General features: G+C 35.2%; 1 protein-coding gene across 20 annotated transcripts in view; it reads left to right on the top strand.

Annotated features, from left to right (window-relative positions):
- RIMS2 (regulating synaptic membrane exocytosis 2) overlaps positions 1-21,480 on the top strand; it is a 267,667-nt gene that overhangs the window by 86,499 nt on the left and 159,688 nt on the right. For 11 of the 20 annotated variants that reach the window (XM_070940393.1, XM_070940392.1, XM_070940401.1 and 8 more), the window contains exons 1-2: positions 3,572-3,690; positions 13,034-13,947. In XM_070940393.1, the coding sequence (XP_070796494.1) occupies positions 3,572-3,690; positions 13,034-13,947 (1,033 nt within the window). Of the gene's footprint in view, positions 1-3,571; positions 3,691-6,800; positions 6,842-13,033; positions 13,948-21,480 lie in introns of those variants that run through there. The other 9 variants (XM_070940384.1, XM_070940387.1, XM_070940383.1 and 6 more) reach the window with 2 other exon arrangements.

The raw sequence follows: 21,480 nt of genomic DNA, 5'->3' as shown, positions 1-21,480 counted from the left end.
ATTTGGGATCTGCAATAATTTCTTTGAAATATTATGGTTGAGGCTGTGGTAGATGGTCTCTGAAATTCTAGCCACTATGCTACCTTGCTAGTATAAGAATTTAGGAATATTTATGTCAATATTTTAGCATCCTATTGATTCTTATGTAGTTCCATTTGGTGATATTTTAGTATATGCAACTGCTGTGGAATCCCTTAGATCGGGGTGGGGAACTATGACCCTTTTATGACTTATGGACTTCAACTCCCAGAATTCCTGGGCCAGCCAAAATCCTCAGCAAAAAGGTTATTCCTTTCCTTTAAGTTAAAAGGGAATAGATTTTCATTGGACCACTGTAGATAGAAAGCCAAGGAAGTAAAAAATTCTCTCCCCAGGGTGCTGTAGAAACACAACTTTATTCTTTAAAAAGAAGAAGAAAAAAACTGCTCTATATTGGGTAAACCCAGTCACAGAAAACTTGCTTCTTTGATATGCTGAAGCAAAACCATGCCAATTAACCTCTCCTCTCCTATAATGTACTAATTTTGGCTCAGATTTCAACTCCCCTTGAGTGCCAGGCCTCTTAGCCTTATCATAATCCTGTCGATGCTTTCTGATACTCCATTCCTCCGTTTTCTTCCTGGTCTGCTGCCACCATGCTGCTGTCCCACTATTAATTACTTTTGCCTTGCTCAGCATTCACGATGGCACTTCTGCAATGCTTCTTCCCTTTGTTAGAATACTCCTGGTATGATGCCTGACACTCATGTTCTGGAGTAAATAAATATTGCAGATAAAAACACTGACTGTTGGCTATATTCCGATTTGGAAGTGCTGCAGCAGGCAGGCAGGCAGACAAGCAGGGAGCAATACTTCTAAATAGGAGCAGAAGTTGAGTCACCATTTAGCTCAGTTTGCTATAATAATATATTATTGGAAAGCACCGTGATCCTGGATAGTTTACTTCAGAAATCTCACAGCCTGTGGAGCCGACTCAGCAGATTTTGTTGGGGTTGGGCTTTTCTATGCCCTTCACCTTTTAGCAACTTCTCAAGCAGGCGAGCCCTTGATACCAACTCCAACAATGTTCTGACTTTCAATCACTGAATAAGAGTAGTTTCAGCAAGCACATAACTTTATATTAAATAATTTGCCTATTTTTTTTTTTTTTTGCTTTAATTTATATGCCTCCTTTCTCCGGAGACTCAGGGCGGCTTACAATGCATTAAGCAATAGCCTTCATACTTTTGTATATTTATACAAAGTCAGCTTATTGCCCCCACAATCTGGGCCCTCATTAACCTACCTTTGAAAGGATGGAAGGCTGAGTCAACCTTGAGCCTGGTGGGATTTGAACTTGCAGTAATTGCAAGCAGCAGATGTTAATAACAGTTCATTAGTCCACTGTGCTACCAAGGCTCTGTCTATTTGAGCTACTATTATCCAGAATCTCAGATTAGGTTCTTCACCTTGTTGCTGCCATAATTCTTTTTACTAGAACCTTTCCTTCAGAATCTGGTGTCATTCATTTGATAGGACTGGCGAAATTGTTTACATGTAAAATTTATGGACAAAAGTGTTAATGTGATTGCTTTGGTTATCTATTGTAATAATTCTCTATATAGAGTATAAAACTGCAATTGATATATATCATGTAAAAGAATAGTATGCAAAAAACATGCATTATGGAAAATTTCTTGCATATATTGGAAAATCTTCATATGCATATAAATATTTGGACTTAAGTCAGAAAATCATGCAAAATAGTACATATACTTAGAAAGTATAATACATATACTTATTTTTATTTAGAAAGTGAAAAAAATGTTATAGGAAGTAAAACAAATAGGCTCATCCTTTCCTATTCTTGAGTTACTCGTTAGCTATTCTTCAGTATGAGAGCAAAAAAAGGAACATACAGTCTTAAATACAATTAATATTTAAGGTTAATCTAAATTAGGCATATTGCCCAAATGAACACTAGAGGGCAGCAAAGTGGTGTACAGAACACTAAATCTAGTTAGTGGTTCCTTCAATCACTACATTGATACACAATAATGAATCCCAGAGAATTTAACGGAACTTATTCTGAGTAAATCTATATATGTAGTATTATATGATTAAAATTGTAAATAAATTTGCTAAATTCTATGCTGCATTGGAATACCTCTGTAAATTTATTACATGTAGGTCAATCTAAGAACAACAATGATACTTACCTTCAGATACCAGATATAAAACTTTCCAGTGGTCACGGTAGTTTCCTCATTGCATTTTCCTTAGCTCTTCAAATCATTTTTAGTGCATGGTGTTAATGGTGTTTCTGATTGTAAGTGGTTGGTATAAATTAAATACTCCAAAGTATAATATCCTAACTGGCATTCTTCCCTTTAGTGGTGATAGTATATGCAATCTTGTATTCTTGCACTGTAATTTGATTCAATAGGACACAACCATGGATAACGGTGGCATGATATTTATCTATTCAGGTGGAATTGTCTGTTATACAGTTTGGTTGTATTTCAGGGTGTTTCCCCCCCTTTCCTACCCAGCCACTGTCTTGTTGGTCGGCTCAAGGGGTGCTAAGTTTCAGTCATATGCTTTTGAATAAGTCAAGACTCTTTTCTTGGTTTAATTTCCTTCTTCCGTTACTGAATAGAATGCAGCAAATTTGAAAAGGCTGCTGCAGGTTTTCTGCTTTTGGATCACTCAGGCAAATTGCTGTGGGAGATTTTTTGCAAATTTGGGTAAAAAAATAATTGTCTTGGTGCCATGAGCACAAGGTGTGCAGTCACTAATGCAAGATAATCCAGCACCGGCTGTAATGTTCTTTAGCTGTACATGGAAACCAAATTAAACTGGCAAAGACAGAATTGCCTTTATCACAGAATAAGCCTTATCATATGCAGATAATGATGCAGCTTTTCAAAAAAAATGGAGGCAATGAATTTATTCCCATCGTCTCCTCACTCCATAGGATCCTTTAGAGATCTCTTACTATTTTTAGAAGGGTCCTTCAGATTGTGCTGCTGCTGTCAAGTTCTAAAACAAAAAAGGACCTATGTATTCTGTCATTGGTGCTAGTCATTTTTTTTCAGAGGAGGAAGGGTGGAGGAGAAGCTGCAGAGGATGTTCCCTCCTCCTCCTCCTCCTAGGCAGTAGTAACTGTGCGGATGCTCATCCTTGTTTTTTATTACTTCTGAGATTTTATTGCTGGCAGCCAGATGTGCTGAAACTCCTGAGGGCAGCATTTATTCCGTGTGTGTTTTTAAGAGGCATCGAGAAATATGAGGAGGCTACATGAATGCAGCTCAGCTTCACACTTCAGCTGGGAATGCCCAGAAAGATTGCTGCTGTTTGGAATTCCTGCTCTAGTGATGAGAAATCAGTGTGGGTCTTACATTTTTTTACCACTGAATTAGAAGAATGACATTACAACTATTTCTCCATCCCTGCACATTTAGCTACAATTTTTATCGAGATCAGGAGAAATATGGAACTTGATTGCCGTATCTGCATTTGATGGTGACTGCAAAATAGATGACTTTTTGCACAGGTGGTAAGAAGGAATAGCAGGGAAGAAGGAAAAAAAATGCAATTTGAGACATTGCGACAGGTCTGCAATTCGGTGTTATCACATTTTCATGGGGTTTTCTCATCTCCAAATATTTTACAAAATGATCTTTTTGCACAAACGTTGGATAATGCTAGGTAAGTAATAACAGAGCCTTTCCCCTTCAGCACTGGAACGGTGTTAACAGCAGTGTTTGTGTGTGTGTCTCTCTCTCTCTCTCTGTGTTTCTGTTTGTTGTCTGCTTTTCAGTGAGCAATTACATAAACAGAACTTGATGTATAAAGATGCTTGACACACTAATGAATCTATCATTGGTCATCTGTTGCTTTGGTTAATATATTTAAATTTATTATGCTAAAATAATAGGACTGCATTACTGCATTAAAACATGCATGCTAACGTGGATATCTTTACAAGTATTTTAAATAGCATGATTAGGTAGCAGCAAATACAGATTTCATTCAGATACAAAATACTCAAAGAACGTTAAGCAAAATAATTGCTCATTTCAAAATGCTATTAACATTAACAATACACTGTAGGTGTAAATTAGCAATACTGCTTGCTATTTGCAAAATGTGTAAAATGTATTCTTGATGTGTGTATGTGTGAGTTTCAGTGGGGAAGAAAGATTTTTTGTTTAGCACTTTCAAAAATATTTCTTAAGTGGACACAGGAACAATTAAGCCATCACTTTGCAGTAGGTCATCCAGTTTTAACCACTGTTTCATTATGGGTTATGATTGCTTTTTAATGAAATGATAGAAAAAAGAGCATATCTTTACAGTGAATGTTGTTAGTTTTATTCAAGCATTTAAATGTATTTAAATCTACCTTGCATCTTACAGTAATTTTTACCTTTTGATGCATGAATACATTATGTAGCAATATAAATCTATCTCCATATTTAAGATTCTATAATCCTACCAGTTTAGAAAAACAAAACAAAAATTATTACAAAAGAAAGCATGTATTCCCAAGCGCATGTCCCAAGGCCTTCAGATCACTCTTTTCAGCCATGTAAAATCTGTTCTAGCCTCTTCATTTTTATTGTTACAGTTCCTAGTCTTCAGAGTACATGCTTACTTTTTGTGAAAACATCCCTCTTATCTGTATGCTTTTTGTGTCTTTAAATCTTGTATGAAATGTTGCAATATGCATTTTCCAATTGACTTGTTAATGAGAGAAGCCTTGAGCTTAATATAATCATTTTAGGTTTAGGAGTATTTCGCTTCTTTAAAAGAACCTAAGCTTTTTTTTTTTTTTTGTGTGTGTCGGTGTACTATACTGGAAAGCATTTAAATAGGGCATCAATAGAATTATAAAAATGTTCAGTCCTTTCTATTTTTGTAATTAAATGTACACAATTGTATAAGTTGCTAATCTTTTAAAGGTCTCTACTTATGAAGGCCTCTACATTTTTCATAAGGAACTGAATATTTCAGTTTTCTTTTTAGCTATAACATGCAGAGGAACATTTATTTATTGCACATTTGTGTTTAATTCAAGGGTTAATCCAACCAATATGCATTTATTTGTCATTCTTTTCATGATATTATAAAAGTAACTACACAGTTTTTCTTAACAGAAACATGTGTATTATTAGGATTTAGACCATGGTCATGTGTATATTAACCTAGGAGTACGTCCCATTGAGATTTTATTTAAAATAAAGCTGTGTATGATCTTTGCAACTTTGGAACTTAATTAATGTCAGGTTTCACTATTAAAACAATGCTTAGAATAATAACAGGAATGACACATCTTTTAAATAAATCATATTTTACATTCCTTTGGAGAAGAGAATTAAAAAAAAAAAATTAGCCAAGCAGGAAATGTTCCTTAATTATTAGCAGCTAAAATAAACCATAAAGAGATGCTGAAAGCTCATTTGGGAAACAATATGTTAAAGCTAATACTCAATAGCAGCATGGTTTTGTACCATCCTAATAATATAGGACTTCTATTTTCTGCATATTGAGAAGTTGTTGACCTCACATTCTTTGCACATTAACAATAGCATTTATTAAAGTCTTCTCACACTTAGAAACCTTATTAAGTGGTTTTTCTTTTATTAGTTATAAACAGCTTCCTGTTTATATGATAATCCCTTTGCTTATACTAACAACACCGCAATGCCACTGCATTTAATGTTACTGTACTCTGGCCTATAGGCATGCGATACTGTGGAATTCTATGCTCTCCTAAACATGAGTGATTTTCCTACAATTCCTAACTCCACTGTGCTGAAGCTGCATATTTTTCTGCACAAGCCCAGGGCTGTTACAGTAAATCATTGCCAATATGCATCCAGTGTGAACATCCAATTTCATTGACCCATATAATTGAATACAGCACTGTATGTATGTATGGTATGTATGAATGAATGTATGTATGCATATACCGGTATGTATGTAGGTGTGTATGTGTGTGTTTAAAATCAGATAAAAATAGTTCTTGATAATAAATTTTCTGTTTTGATCATATATATATCATTGCCAATATGTGTGTGTGTGTGTGTGTGTGTGTGTGTGTGTAGAGAGAGAGGGAGTCTTCTAATAATATCAGTATAAACTGGACAAAACAATGCAATTCCTTGGAATTTACCTTTGTTTTAACTATTTGGGATCAAAACAGAAAATTTATTGTCAAGAATTATTTTTACCTGTTTTTAATTGCTGCTCATAATAAAGAAAAGGCTATTTTTTTTTATCTTGACCATGGGTGGGGGTGGACGGGACGGGACACATGACAATTGATTTCTGAATGTAGATAATTGTTCATGGTTGAGACACAAAAGAGCTGAAATTTCTTAATTGATCAAGTCCTTCTTTTGCAAAAAAATGCATGCTTTTCTTTGAAATAAATGTCACAGTAGTAATCTTCTTAAGCTATAAATGTTAAAGTTCTCTTTAATCATCTCTCTTTGGTCCAGCTCCATTTTTGCCTATAATAATTACTATTTTTTAGATTCTTAAAACAATATATAATAACTGGTAATATTAGTACCAATATTTTAGCAACTATAGATTAATGAACAGTGTTTCACATGCTGTTTTTGAAACAATTATATACCTCTGCAGCTACAACTGTTTTTTCTTAATTGGTCTACTTGCATTTCATTAAATCCAGTTTAAATATTTTTTTGCAACTGTAGCACATAGTATTAAAAAATTCTTTGCAGTTTAACTATCATAACAAATATAAATGATGACAAACATATTTAACATAATGTCCCAAATTTTAGTACCAAATTGTATCTGAAATGCCTTCCTTCAATTTAACAATGTAACTAGAAGTCTTATTCTCTTGCAGGTGTCACCAAAAAAATCTGTAACTTTTTTATTTAATTTGTTTACAGGTATTCATACAATAGCTTTTTAGTAAACGTTTGAAATGTACCAGACCTTGTACAGACGTTTGAAATATACCAGTATATTCTTAAAATACTACTAAAATGAATTTTAGTAGGCCTGGTGGCTCAGCAGACTGAAAGCATTGTGATTAATACCAGCTGTCTGCAATTACTGTAAGTTCGAATCTCACCAGGCTCAAGGTTGACTCAGCCTTCCATCCTTTCTAAGGTAGGTAAATTGAGGACCCAGTTTGTGGGGGCAATAAGCTGACTTTGTATAAATATACAAAAAGTATGAAGGCTATTGCTTAACGCATTGTAAGCTGCCCTGAGTCTCCGGAGAAGGGCGGCATATAAATCAAATTAAAAAAAAAAATTATTTTAGCAATCTATGGTGGTGGTTTTTCATTTTTTATTATTTACACTTAAAATTACACAATGCTAATAGTTCTTTCCTGAAATTCCCTAAACTGAAAAAGAAAGCTGCAATACACACCAATTTGTACAGTGTTTGTATGCAGTGTGTCCTCAAATAAAGTAGGAATCATTAGGAAATTTTGAATGAAATACAGGTGGTCCTCAGATTATGATGGCAATTAGGACAGGGATTGCTGTCCCTAAGCCAGGGGTTCCCAACCTTTTCTACTCTGTTCCCCCTAAAATAAGACATCCCCTGATAATAAGCCCAATTGGGCTTTTGAGCGCATGTGCTAAAATAACACCCCCCGAAAATAAGCCCTCCCAAAAAATATTTAACTGCATGCACATCTGGTCCCCGCCATTTCCTCTGGTTAGGATTAGGGAGACAGAGCTGGAAATCAGGTAAGATGGTAAGAGGAGCCCTGTTTTGCTCCATGCGCCCCAAAATAATAAGACATCCCCGAAAATAAGGCCAAGCACTTATTTCGGGGTTCAAAAAAATATAAGACAGGGTCTGATTTTCGGGGAAACATGGTTTACCCTGCACCCCTAGAACACTTCTGATATATTCTCACACACCTTAAAAATAAATAATTATATGCATATAATTATACATATACACTATAATTTTGAAACTTCTAAACCCATGTTTTCGCACCCCCTGGTATATCGTCTCGCACCCGCGGTTGATAACCTCTGCCCTAATCAATACAGCCATGATGTGTGATGTCACATGACTGCATCATTTAGTGGTAGAAATCCAACAGGCAAGAAGTGACGGGAGTCCCAGGTAAGGGATGCCTGGATGCTGCAGAAGTGATAGTTGGGAAGCCCTGGGAGGTTTGATATAGGCCATGCATGAGTTGAGGGAGGTCAGGGGAGGAAAGGAGTTGTGCCACGTAATTGTGAGTGCAGGAAGGCTGTGGAGTGTAGGGTGCAGTGCAGTATGAGCGAAAGTAGACTGTGGGATGGAAGGTGCAGAGTAGCACAAGCACAGGAAAGCCAAGGGATGGAGGGCACAGTGCAAGCCTAGGAAAACCGGGGGAACATATTGGAGTGAATTGTGACTTTCCCTGTTGGCTTTTTCATTGATTTTGTATGTGTGGAAGCCAGTGGGGGAGGTTGCAAATTGCAGTCACATGACTACCACTCCCTGCAAAGTTGTAATCTTGAACTGGGCATCCAAGTGCCTGGATTGTGATCATGTAACCACAGGGATGCTATAATGGCCAGAATTGAAAGGTCAGTTGCACATCCATTTGTAGGTTGGCAAAAATATGTAGAAGCATGAACAGAACTGATTCCAAATTTTTCTTCTACTCATAAATAATCAAACCTGATCATGAGACTGCAGACTATGTTAGTGGATCAAACATATTTAGAGTAGATTCAACCAAGATCTATGGCAAAGAAGTGAGATTGGGAACTCGAAAGTCAGGAGTTATTGAAATATATATATATGTCTCGAGCCAGGACAAGAGTCAGACAGGGTGAGAAGAAGGAACTCAGAGATAATCCAAAGACACAGTGAATAATTGTATTGGATGATAGCCAAGTGGTGAAACAAAGGTATAAGCCGAGTTGGTGAAAAAAGAAATTTGATAAATCTGATAGAGTAGAAGTATGGTAAAAGTAAGTTGTTGAAGTAATATGTGATATAGATAAATTAGAATAATACTATATGAATAAATACTTAAAAATAATAATAAAACCCAGATACAGTTTATGCACTTTTTATTCTAACTACAGAAACAGGTTAAAATTGTTCTTTTCAATAGGTTTTTGGTCTCAGCTACCTGATTGTGGGCAACTATATTAGGCAATTCTATTTACATAAGGAGAAATATTTTTGTTCTTACACTCATATACCTAGAAACTAGATTAACTGGCCTTTCAAATTGTTTGAAAGGGTTGTAACTAGTTCTCTGTTTGCCCCCGTTAGTGTTATGTATTTATCCAACTAATTTGTATTGAGATTTCTTTCTGGGTCATGTAGACAGAAAAAGCTCTGTTTTGCTGAGATTCAAATGATTCAATAAACAGGTCTTTGTTGATTAATCTGCTGCTGAAATTACGCTCTTTAGTTTTTGTTCATGTATGTGCAAGATAATAATGGAAACTTACTTTGATATATTCTATACAAATGATTAATCAGAAGTCGCATCATGAGACAATAGTAGTATGTCATTGCAGAAGTAAAAAGCACTTGATCTCAAACTCATACAAATTATATTTAAACACATTATTGAATCAAAATCTACTATAATAAACTCTCAGTTTAATACACCTTGGTTTATTGATTTCAGCTACACAGACAATTTTTTAGTATTTTTTAAACAACCTACATTAATACAAAGTCCACTGCATTCAAATTAGTCCAGCTAACTTTAAAATAATATTGATTCCATATACACTTCTAGTTTATTTTGGAACTTCGGATAAGTTGTACCAGTATAATAACTTAAACAGAGCTTTATTTAATTTTACTAGAATATATATGTGCTTAGATATCAATTTCAATCCAATAAGTAATTTTATTTATTTATTTATTTATTTATTTATTTATTTATTTATTTATTTATTTATTTATTTATTTATTTAATTTTTATACTGCCCTTCTCCCGAAGGACTCAGGGTGGTGAACAGTTAAAATATCATACATAATATGGTAGTTCTCTGATTTTTAATGTAGCTCTCCAGATCAGAATCCAAGTGTGCAGTAAAATTCGTAGGAACTGTTTTCCTAACATATTCAATAGGAATATGCTGATGGAAACTGCTAGATAGAATTTAGTGTGTGAATCTCAGTAAACTTGAATTGGATGAACAATTTCAATTCTGTTTCATACTTTTTTGACTAAAGAATTAATTTCTCTTAAATTAATTTTCAGGTTAGTAAATATAGATATATAAAATGTTAGCATTATTTGGAAGAAAAGTTTTAAAATGTATGATGTTAAATAACTGACTGTGGTGCCCCCAGTTGGTATAGGCACACTGGGTGCCATACCCAAAAACATCTTGATATTATCTTAGAAAAGATTGCGGAATCTTAGAACTGCACATTGACAAAATTTCCACCAGTCAATTGCAAAAGGCCATAATGCTTGGATCCATGCATATAGTGCACTGATACATTACAACATCCTAGGTTCTAAGGAAGAACTCGATGCGTATGAAGGCTAACATGAACTAAAGAACTCATAGCTGTGACTTCACATTGTTGTGAACAGATAATAATTTATTAAATTTGTATGACACCTGACTGGCTGTTGATGGTTCATGAGAATCAAAGAAATTACAGTAAAATCAATATAATATAAAAAAATGAAAGACAGAAAGTGCAATGAGATTTGGAGTATCACTCTCCCTTGCCAAAGAATTGGGTGAGGAACCAGGCTTTTATACTTCTTCTAAACAGCAGCAGAATCGGTGGCCATCTGAATCTCGTTCCAGACAGCAGGTGCTGCTGCCGAAAAGGTGTGCTTCTGAGCTTTTGAGAGCTGATGTTGTCTAATAAAAAACCCGTAGCACATCAACTTTTCAGGATTGACTCAGCTGGACAGATGTTGTGGTAGGCGGATGATACTGGAAACTAGAACAGTCACCCAACAATCAAGGAAATCTAGGAGTTTAAGTTCAGATAAATCAATTTTAAGGATTTTGAATACATTTTAATGGAAAGTGCTGATGTTTTCCTTTTCCAGTAACATTACATTTAAGATATTTTTACAAGTACAGGTTTAAAAGAATATAAACTTTTAAACTTGGAATAGTATTTTTCCCTTTCCCTTGTAATATGTAGTGTTTTTTTTTAAAAGATACTTTAAATAGTTCAAAAATGTCTGATGATGTGCATTTTGCAGAAAACAATACTATAACAAATCACTAATCAACTAAGTACTATAATCCTCCTTATCGGGTAATACTTACTTGACCTCCAGCTATATACAGCACATCACAACAGTATTAAACTGTATCTCCTATCTCATATTCTCTGTAACTTTTCTTCTAGATCACAATTCAGATTAGAGACTAGTAATTTTTAAAACCTATATTTGTTCCCTTCAAATGTTCATTAATTTGTATTTAAAGTAGGGAACTTATATGAAAAAGCTATTTTGGGCTCCTAAAACAAATGAAATTGTATATGGTATCCTCAAATCTATCAGGATTTAGTGAAGCCATAAGGTGCCCAGAAATTGATATTCCTGATTTCCCAGATGTGCAGTGGCTGATCAACAGGTAAAGAAAGACCTTTGTATATTACTATGAAACTAATAAAGTCTTGTATAGCCAGAGAAGAATATTTAAGGAAACAATTTGTTAAAAAGAAATGCATGCCTAACTGTTTTATATTTTAGCAAGTATATTCTCAGAATTCATGATTTTAAAGAGTATTACTGTGACCTGTCTATCTCCTTTACAGTCAGAATTTTGAAAATACATTTGATATTCACTTAATAGAAACAACATACTGTACTTAAAATATGATTTGCTTTCCTTGTATTGTACTTGATAAATGCTAAGAAAAGGTTGCCTAGTAGAATACTCTGTATTTTCTAAGAAACAAAAAAGGATTCAAATGTATATGCTTAGTCTTATTATATTACAAATGATATCTGAAATTTCAGTGGGTCTATTTGAAATGTGACTAAGTTGGTATTCAATTCTCTTTTCTAAGATCATTTTATCAATTAGTATATTCCATTACAAAATATATAACATCTCTTTTTATATAATGAGTAGTTGATAGTTAGACGATAGTTAGAGAAGTTAGATGAGAGTCTTGTAATTTTTTTCCCCTTTGAAACAAAGTAGTTTATTATCCTAGGTTATATTTTGATAACAGGATAGGATGGCATAATAATAATAACATAATATTTTTTGTAAAATATAGCTTACAAAAATTTCAAGAGATTAATGAGATGGATTACATTTAATAGAGATCACTGTATAGTTCCAATGGGATTTTAATTAGATTTAAATGCATTTTAAGTGCATTTTAGGGACTAAAGTTTTCATACCTGCTTTTGCGGTTGGTCATTATTATTATTAGTTTCATGGACATCAGTTTAATTCCGGATTACTTTTTTGAAATGTAATGTGAAAATACTTGAAATGTATGCTTTGAATTTTTTGTAAAACTGAGTGAAAAAACAGTAGTTAAATATAGTTGGAATTTCCCAAAATCTATTTGTTTATTCAGTTTTCTTTGCGTTACTTTATTGCATCTAGTATTAGTCTGAAGTATTTAGAACATGATTTTATGCTGCAAGCAAATATTTTAAAATTTATACTTTAGAAAGATACAATTTGATAAAGGCAAAATATGTGGAACAAAGATTCCTTAATCTATGCAGCATTTTACATATGCTAACATATATGTACTATATAACAATGCACATTACCTCTATTTCATTGTGGATGTAAATAATGACATTTGAATCTGCTGTCTATACTTTGGATACTACATTTTATTAATAAGTATTGCAAAATTGTATAAAGATGGCATACACAATCCTTAAGTATTTGACTTTGTAGAACTTAAACTAACATTCATCTATTGGAGTTGTTATGAATAGTTAGATTATGTATAGCAAGCAACACATTATTGTAGCTCAGTCATTTGGAATAAATATTTTCTGAATTAATTTGTAATAGATACATGTTTAGTAAATTTTCTTTTTTTTTAAATTGCTTAGAAAAAGAAGCCCATCAATACCCAGAGATCAGAACAGAAGTTTCAATCAGCTGGAGGAGAGAGACGACTATTCACAGTATGCAACATCAGATGCTGCAATGCCAAGATCACCATCAGATTATACAGACAGACATTCACAACATGGGTTGCAACCATATGAAGAACCTGAAATGGATGACTATAGGGATTCTAGCAGGAGAAATCGCAGACGTTCAAGGGAATATCCTTTAGAGGAAGATGACATGCAAAATAGAGGGGAATATGAAAGGCAGCGGAGGGAAGAAGAATATCAAGCACGATATCGAAGTGATCCTAATTTGGCTCGTTATCCTGTCAAACCCCAACCATATGAAGAACAAATGCGCATTCATGCTGAAGTCTCACGTGCACGTCATGAAAGAAGGCACAGTGATGTGTCTTTGGCCAATACTGAATTGGAAGATTCCCGGATTTCGATGATGAGAATGGACCGACCATCAAGGCAAAGATCTGCCTCTGAACGCAGAGCTGCCATGGACCAACGTTCGTATTCAATGGAAAGGACTCAGGGACTAAGTCCCAATAGGCAGAGAACCGCAAATCACAGTCCTCCAACACCTAGGAGGAGTCCAATACCTTTTGATAGACCAGATATGAGGAGAACTGATCCATTAAGAAAACAGCATCATTTAGACCCAAGCTCAGCGGTACGGAAGACAAAACGTGAAAAAATGGAAACCATGTTAAGAAATGATTCGTTGAGTTCAGATCAGTCTGAATCAGTTAGGCCTCCACCACCAAAGCCTCATAAAACAAAAAAAGGAGGTAAAATGCGTCAGGTGTCATTGAGCAGCTCTGAAGAAGAATTGGCTTCTACACCAGAATATACAAGCTGTGATGATGTAGAAATTGAAAGTGAAAGTGTTAGTGAAAAAGGTAAGGCCTTTTTTTCTGTTTGCCTTTTAAGTAGAGGGCAATTTATTTTAAGTGCGGGATTTGAAATTACAGTAGGAGTACATGGTTACTGTGAGGTTACGTTCTTCATGCTGATGCTTTAAAATGTGGTTTGTTTAATTTCAGTTGAGCTTTACAAACGAATTTTGTGTATCTTCTCTTTTTTAAATAGTTTTAAATCTACATGAATCCAGTAGTCGATAGAATATTTTTGTTTTTATTTGCTTTTTTATAAACATGGTTTTCAGGGCAAAAGTTGAATGAAACTATAGATTAGCTCTTATTTTTCTGACTAACTAGTTTAAAACCAAGCACACAGAACCAGCTGGAGTAAGTGGATAGCACTGAATTGTGTCAAGATAGAGGCTGTTTATTGGGTTTTTTTGACTGCTTTCACATACATACAAAACCCAAAAACCTATTATTTTTATTATGGCAAAAATCCCAATTTCTGTATTATGGTATATTATTTTTGTATTATTCTGTTTTATGGTGGATCTTATAGCAATGTCAGGAAGATCAATTTGAGTTAATAAAATAGAATTGGGGAAAGGCTTAAACACCTTTCCCACACTAATATTCATGTCCTGATACAGTTCAACCTAACCCCAGGGGCAGCTTTAAGGTTTTAAAAATCAAGAGATTTAATTACCCCATGTTATATGTAATTAAAACAGTGCAATACAAAAATAAACATTTAATTTAAAAAAAATCTACTGATCTTTTGTGCACTAATAACTGATAAGAATTTGCTAAAATTAGTGAAGTTGACAGATTGAAAATAATAAACTGCAGCTATTGATAGTTCTAGATTTCATCTGTCTCTGTAGGAAATTTTATGCTTTTAAATGTGACATTTGAATGCAGTGATATCAAACTGCTGCAGGGTAAGTGAAGTATTTGTACAAAGTGTAATTCTGTAACACGGTATATTAGAATATAGTATAGTGAACTTAGTGGGTTTTTTCCATTAAAACCTCATATTATTACTATTCTTAAAATATTACACTTTGAGCTTTACATGCAAATAATCTAGGACAATTGGTTCTTTGAATCTTAACAAGGTACTGTAATTGGAGCTCTTTTTCTTTCCTGTCAAGCTTTAGCTATTATAAGGATTTAAACTTTCAGAACTATAGAGTTAAATTATTAAAACAAAATATTTACACTATTTTTATGAGTTGTATCGCTAGATTTATGTTTTATATTTATACCAGGAACCTAAATATGTTTACTTGAAAATAAAAATATTTATCTCCTTATAAGTGTTCTTTGGTCTGCAACCTTTACCTTACAATCATATGTCTTCTGTGTTGCTATTTTGAAGAAATATATTTGTGGTATAAAGGAAAAAAGAGTGAAAATTTGACTCTTTATAAATTATTGCTGCTCTCTTCAATATTTTACTTTTGACCTGTAATACAGGACTACAAGCATTATATTTTTTTCCAAAAATGGTACTCTAAGAGCACACGTACATTTATTTCCTCAATGAACAAGCTCAGAATGTACAGCGGAAAGTCACTTCTGGTAAGAAATGGTGAACGGATGTTCCATGAAGAGCAGGAAACATTACAGTTGAAAACAGCAGTTGGATGCAGGAGCTGGACTGCTGAAGCCTCTCTGGAGAAAGGAGAGATCTAGAAATCACCCATATGCACTCCAAACAGCTGGGGTTTTTTTTGTGTGTGGAGTAGATAGGAATTGAGATTTTTATGGTCAGCTTGGAAAAAGCTGGGATTCATAGAATTCCATCAAGCTTATAGTTTTCAATATAGCCTAAATGGACTTTAAATTCAACCAAACCTCACAATCTTAATTACTTTGTATATCTTTTTACTGTTCTACAAAGATTGAGAAATTTCAGAATTAGAGGTTTTACTGTATTCACCAGTTAAGCCTTTAATCTTCTAAGAAAAAAGTTTTAATGACTTAATTACTAGTTGAAGGTTTTGAAAAAGAAGAAAAAAATGGAATATTCTGCAAATTGGTGATTGGAATGTTAATTTTAGAAATCTTTAAATGGACTAAGGGCTCAGATAGATTTGAATTAAGACTTGGAAATTAATTAAATCCTCCCTGTGAAAAACTTCCCATGTTTACATTTGGGAACAAAAATAACCTGATAAGATGAAGGCACCAGAAGGAAACAAATACATCTGTGGATCCAATGAAGAACAATTATTGAATTCAGAAAATAATTTTAAAGATATCTGCTATTATACCATGTTTCCTCAAAAATAAGACATGTCCGGATAATATGCTCAATCAGGCTTTTCAGCGCATTTTTCCGCTGTTTCCTCTGGTTGCTTGCCGCGCAACCAAAATGACTTGAGGCGAGGAGGGAAGGGGGGACATGCCCTCCCCTCCCTGTTCTTCATGCTGGCTGAGCGGCCCAACATGTCCCACCCCACCCCAATGGCAACAGCTGCTTCCCTTCCCCGCCGTCTCTTTATCGAGAGGGGTGGCAGGTGGGGCGGGGAAAAGCGAGACACGTGGAGCGAGACGTGGCTGCTCTTGCTGTCTTTTCTCCCCCCCTCGCCAGGCATGACAGGGCTCCTGCCCCTACTTAGCCACCCACACCCTTTAGGGATGCAATTTGGGGGTGGCAGATAGGGTGGGTGAAAAGTGGGCTCAGGTCTTACATTTCAAGCTCCATCGCTTTCCTCACTGTTGTGTCCAGGGAAACATGCTGTAAAAGAAAGTCTTCTTGTGAGTTCGAGAAGTTTGATTGCACTCATAAGAAGTCTTTCTTTTACAGCGTGTTTCCCTGGACACAACAGCGAGGAAAGTGATGGAACTTGAAAGGTAAGACCTGCAACCCGCTTCTTGCCCGTCCCGCCTGCCACCCCCAAATTGCATCCCTAAAGGGGGCAGGTGGCTAAGCGAGGGACAGGAGACTTGTCATGCCCAGTGAGGGGGGGGGGAAGAGATGGCAAGGGGAGACACGTCTTGCTCCATGCATCTCGCTTCTCCCCTGTCCCACCTGCCACCCCTCTCAATAAAGAGATGGTGGGGAAGGGAAGCAACTGTTGCCATTGGGGTGGGATGGACGTGTTGGGCTGCTCGGCCGGTGCGAAGAACAGGGAGGGGAGGCGGCGGCAGCGACGGGACATCTAGTCCCACACTTGCCGCCCTCCTGCACCCCCAAAATAATAAGACCCCTGATAATAAGGCCACGCTCTTATTTGGGAGGTAAAAAGAAAATAAGACCCTGTCTTATTTTCAGGGAAACACGGTAGATATATTAGATGGTTTAGTTTAGTTTAGTTTAGTTTAGTTTTTATTATATTTGTATATCGCCCTTCTCCCGAAGGACTCAGGGTGGTGAACAGCCATGATAAAACAACATACAAGACAAAATTTAAGAAACATATTAAAACAATTCAAAATTAAAGGCCAAAATTAAAACTTCCAATTAAAACCATATTAAACCATTTTAAAACGGTGTTACAGAAGAGGAACAAACTTCATTAGATAAGCTGAAATTAATTTCAGGGTGAATTTAAAACAGAAAGAGGAAATATTGGATATACAAATAATACCAGCTGATGTTCTAACAAGTAAAAAAAGACACACAAATACTAAATCAGAAGAGCAATGTGGAGAACATTTTTATAGCAATAGCAATTAGACATATACCGCTTTACAGTGTTTACAGGTTTCTCTAAGCGATTAACAGAGTCAGCATATTACCCCTAACAATCTGGGTCCTCATTTTACCGACCTCGGAAGGATGGAAGGCTGAGTCAACCTTGAGCCGGTTAGGATCGAACTTCTGAATTGCTGCAGCTGACAGCAGAAGTAGCCTACAGCACTGCATTCTATCCACTGCGCCACTACGGCTCTTTTATGGGTTTTATCAAGGGGGCTTGTTAAAGTTGTCAAAGATTTTGTGAGAAGAGACAATGAGAATATGAAGAGTGACTTGGATATTTTATTTATGGTGGATATTCAAAAGGATCTTGCTAAAGTTATCAATGACTTTGAGAGAAGAAACAAAGAGAATCTCGGGTACTAAATATTGTCAGAAGAAAAAGGAAATAATACAAAGTCAATTTATTAGATCAAGGGTAAAGTTGATGAACTGTTATTTCCATTAAGGTTTAATGTTCTTTTTTTTTGTTTACTAGCACTGGATGATGATGTTTTAAAGGTTTTGGTAATCCTTAAGAGATAAAGAGATTATTTGTTGCATTTTAAGTATGTGTGTTTAATAAATGCAAGGAAAGGATTTAAAGTGGGTTTATTAGATATAGAGTGTAATAGTTATGTTGTTGTTTCTGATAGCCCTTAATGGACTTCTTAATGGAGATCAGAAGTCTACTGATCAAGGTGGAGTGATACTTTAATGATCTGTTTGAGGAGAATGAATGGTATTTGGAAGGAAGAGATGTCTTGTTGTATTTTAAGAGACTATGATGAGTTGTTAATGTTAATTATACTTGCTGGTGATGAAGGGGGAGGTTCCTTCTTTATTTTTCTTTTCTTCTGCACCTTTTATTTTTCTTTTATCTTTTGTAGTTTATACATTTTTTCTGTATAATCTTTAATAAAATTATTGTGTAAAAAAAGAATGTGTCTTTTTATTTTTAATCCTTTTGGATCTTTCATGTTAGGATCTTCTGTTTTAGTTGAGATTTATGGACAAGATATGAAAAATAAAAGAGAAGAAAGGACTGAAATTCTGGGTTACATGCTCATCACATCATGCTTCTAAATATATCAAATTGTAGTACAACAAACATAGATAGAATCTCTAGGTAGGTGTTCATTTCCAACCATAATGGTCCTTCACATTGTTGCTGGGATTGTGTTGGGAAAAGGACTGTTTTAAATATTCAAATAGGTTCAGTCTGACCTAAATCGCTAAAATCTAAATATATCTTCTGCTGAACCAAAAGTGTCTTTATCCATGATGGTATCACTCATAAAATGTAGAAACTTTAACCAAGTTTCATGGCTAAAGGAAGCTTAGAATTCACAGTTTCCAGGTTTTCAGGTCAGCATTTTAACCACTGCATGGAAGTGGCTTTGACAAATTATGCCTTGCTGTAGATCTATTGTGATAAAATGCAGGCCATTGCCCATATTAGCATGTTTCATAACTCAATTTTTGCTTTAAATGCTTGAGCCAACAAAAAATAATGGACTTTCAAGAGTTTTTATTTCTTTTGCGTTTGAAGAATGATTTAAGAATCCTAAAAGAGTTATGGAGAGCATGTTTGGTGTAGGGATAAGGCACAAGGCTAGAAAGCAGGAAATTGTGAGTACTAGTCCTGCCTTAGTCATTAAACCACTCTTTCTCAGTCCTATGAAGAAAGCAATAGCAAACCACTTACGAAATTCTTGCCAAGAAAACTTTTAGAAATTATCTGGGAATCTATAGAATAAGGGCAAAGTAAGCTATCAATATGAAAACTAGTCATATTTGAAAAAACAATCTGCTACAAAATTTAATTCAACTTGGAAAACATTTCGGGATTATAATTCTACAAATGGACATGTACTGCATTCAAACTGCATTTCTTTTAATAGAAGGCTTTAATATAGTGATTTATTATACTTACTGTTGTTACTAGACAAATATCAACTCAATTGTAATAATGTTCTGAATGTTACATTGATATGATACTTTAATATGTGGCACTAAAATATTTTTATTTAATTTTATATCATTTGTAGATTTCTTCATTTAATTTTTCTTTTTTATGTTTCTTGATTCTAAAATAAATAGACACTGGGGAAAAAAGGAAAGTACAAGTACAAAAAGTACAAAATTAATTAAAATCTACATCTGTTAGGAAACATAATTTTTCTTAAAATATTTTTCTGGACACATTTCTCTAATATTTGTATTTGAAGTAGCTTTCCTTAATTTATTCTTAATGCAGTTGTCCCCAATTATACTTTTCATAGACACCTTTTTGATACAACTGTCTTAAATAGATTATATATTCATTTGTATTGGATTGTCCTGGCCATCATTACTATTCAAATGGTATGCCCATCTGACAAGTGGCCGTACTGAATCTGCTATTTATGTTGCCCAATTCCCAATAAATAATATGATTAAAGTAATAACACTGATGATGATGTTACCTACTTTGGCTAATGAAACGTCTGCAAGAAAACAAGCAAGTTTAGAGAGCACCAAGGACGCCTCATGTCAACCCTGACTGCTACAAATATTCTCCTTGATTAAAGTAACGTTTGAATCATTACTGGAATTGCCCTAATGTCGTCAGATGCATTTTGGGAGGCAGTAGTTACATTATACTTGGCAGTAATATAAAATCCAAATCCCAAAGATCTATATATTTGATCTATAAGGTTGTGCTGTACTGTAATGGAATATTTTCTAATGCTGTACTGTACTTAGGTGGGGAAAAAAAAGACTCCAGCACCTCTCCACCCATAATCGTCACTCAGATCAGCATAGATTAACTCCAAGGTTAACTTCAGATCAACAATCAAGTAAGCAATACCATAATCAAGAAAGTGCTAAGGAGCCATCGGTAAACAGCCCAACCAAAGAATCCCTAAAACCACCCACACAGAGAGGCAAGACACCAGAATATAAACTGACAGCAAATAGCACTCCTTACTAATACTGAGGATGTTACCTAGTTTGGGTAATGAAACATCTGCAAGAAAACAAGCAAGCTCAGAGAGCACCAAGGACCCCTTAGGTGATTTTAAATATAGGAAATCGCTAGCCTCTGAGCATACTTGGCCTTAGTCAGCCTTGAATCCCAACCCCAGCCAAGTCCTTCTCAGTCAGTTCGTGACTTCTGGTTATCTGTATAGTGGTGAGAGCGATGGTGCTTTTGTAGCTGCAGGGGTTGGACTCCTGTTCAGCGTCCATTTCAAAGAGTCTCTAATAGGGGCTTTGAGGCCTGATGCTGCCCTACTACTATGGCTTGTCTCCATTACTGCTGTGTGTACCTCCTATCTAAGAAGGAGTGCTTAGCCAGAGTTATGACTCTGAATGGAAAGAGAATTCTTTTACGTCTCTCTGTTCATAACACAAGAGATCTTAATGATTTCTTTCTTGCCCTCTTTGAATAATTATCTGAACAAACGGACTTATGATTGGTCCATGAAGTTATTGCCATTGCAGCGTCCCCACAGTCATGTGATAAAAATTTGGGCACTTGGCAACCCACCTGCATTTATGACTGCAGGGCGGTTTCTACTCCTTCACTCACCTGTCTCCCCCCCCATTATATATGCCCTTTAGGCCCCTGCACTCTATAGCTTCTGCCACTCTGTCTTTCTCCTGTTGCTGACCAGGCAGCTCGGCTTGCCCCTTGCAAGATAGCTGCCAGCTGCATAAGGCTTTTTTCAGTGGTGAAATGTAAAATTTGTTACTACCGGTTCTGAGGGCGTGGCTTGGTGGTGGTGGTGGGTAATGTGACTGGGTGGGCGTGGCCAACTTTTTTTTTAACTTTTAAAAGCATTTTTTTCTACAATTTTAAGATGTTGCAGAAAAAAATGCTTTTAAAAGTCTTT

The sequence above is a fragment of the Pituophis catenifer genome, unplaced genomic scaffold (genome assembly GCF_029215685.1).
Source record: "Pituophis catenifer annectens isolate HBS135680 unplaced genomic scaffold, rPitCat1.0.hap2 SCAF_3, whole genome shotgun sequence".
NCBI classification, from domain to species: Eukaryota; Metazoa; Chordata; class Lepidosauria; order Squamata; family Colubridae; genus Pituophis; species Pituophis catenifer.
This window is presented reverse-complemented; position numbering and strand designations above follow the sequence as displayed.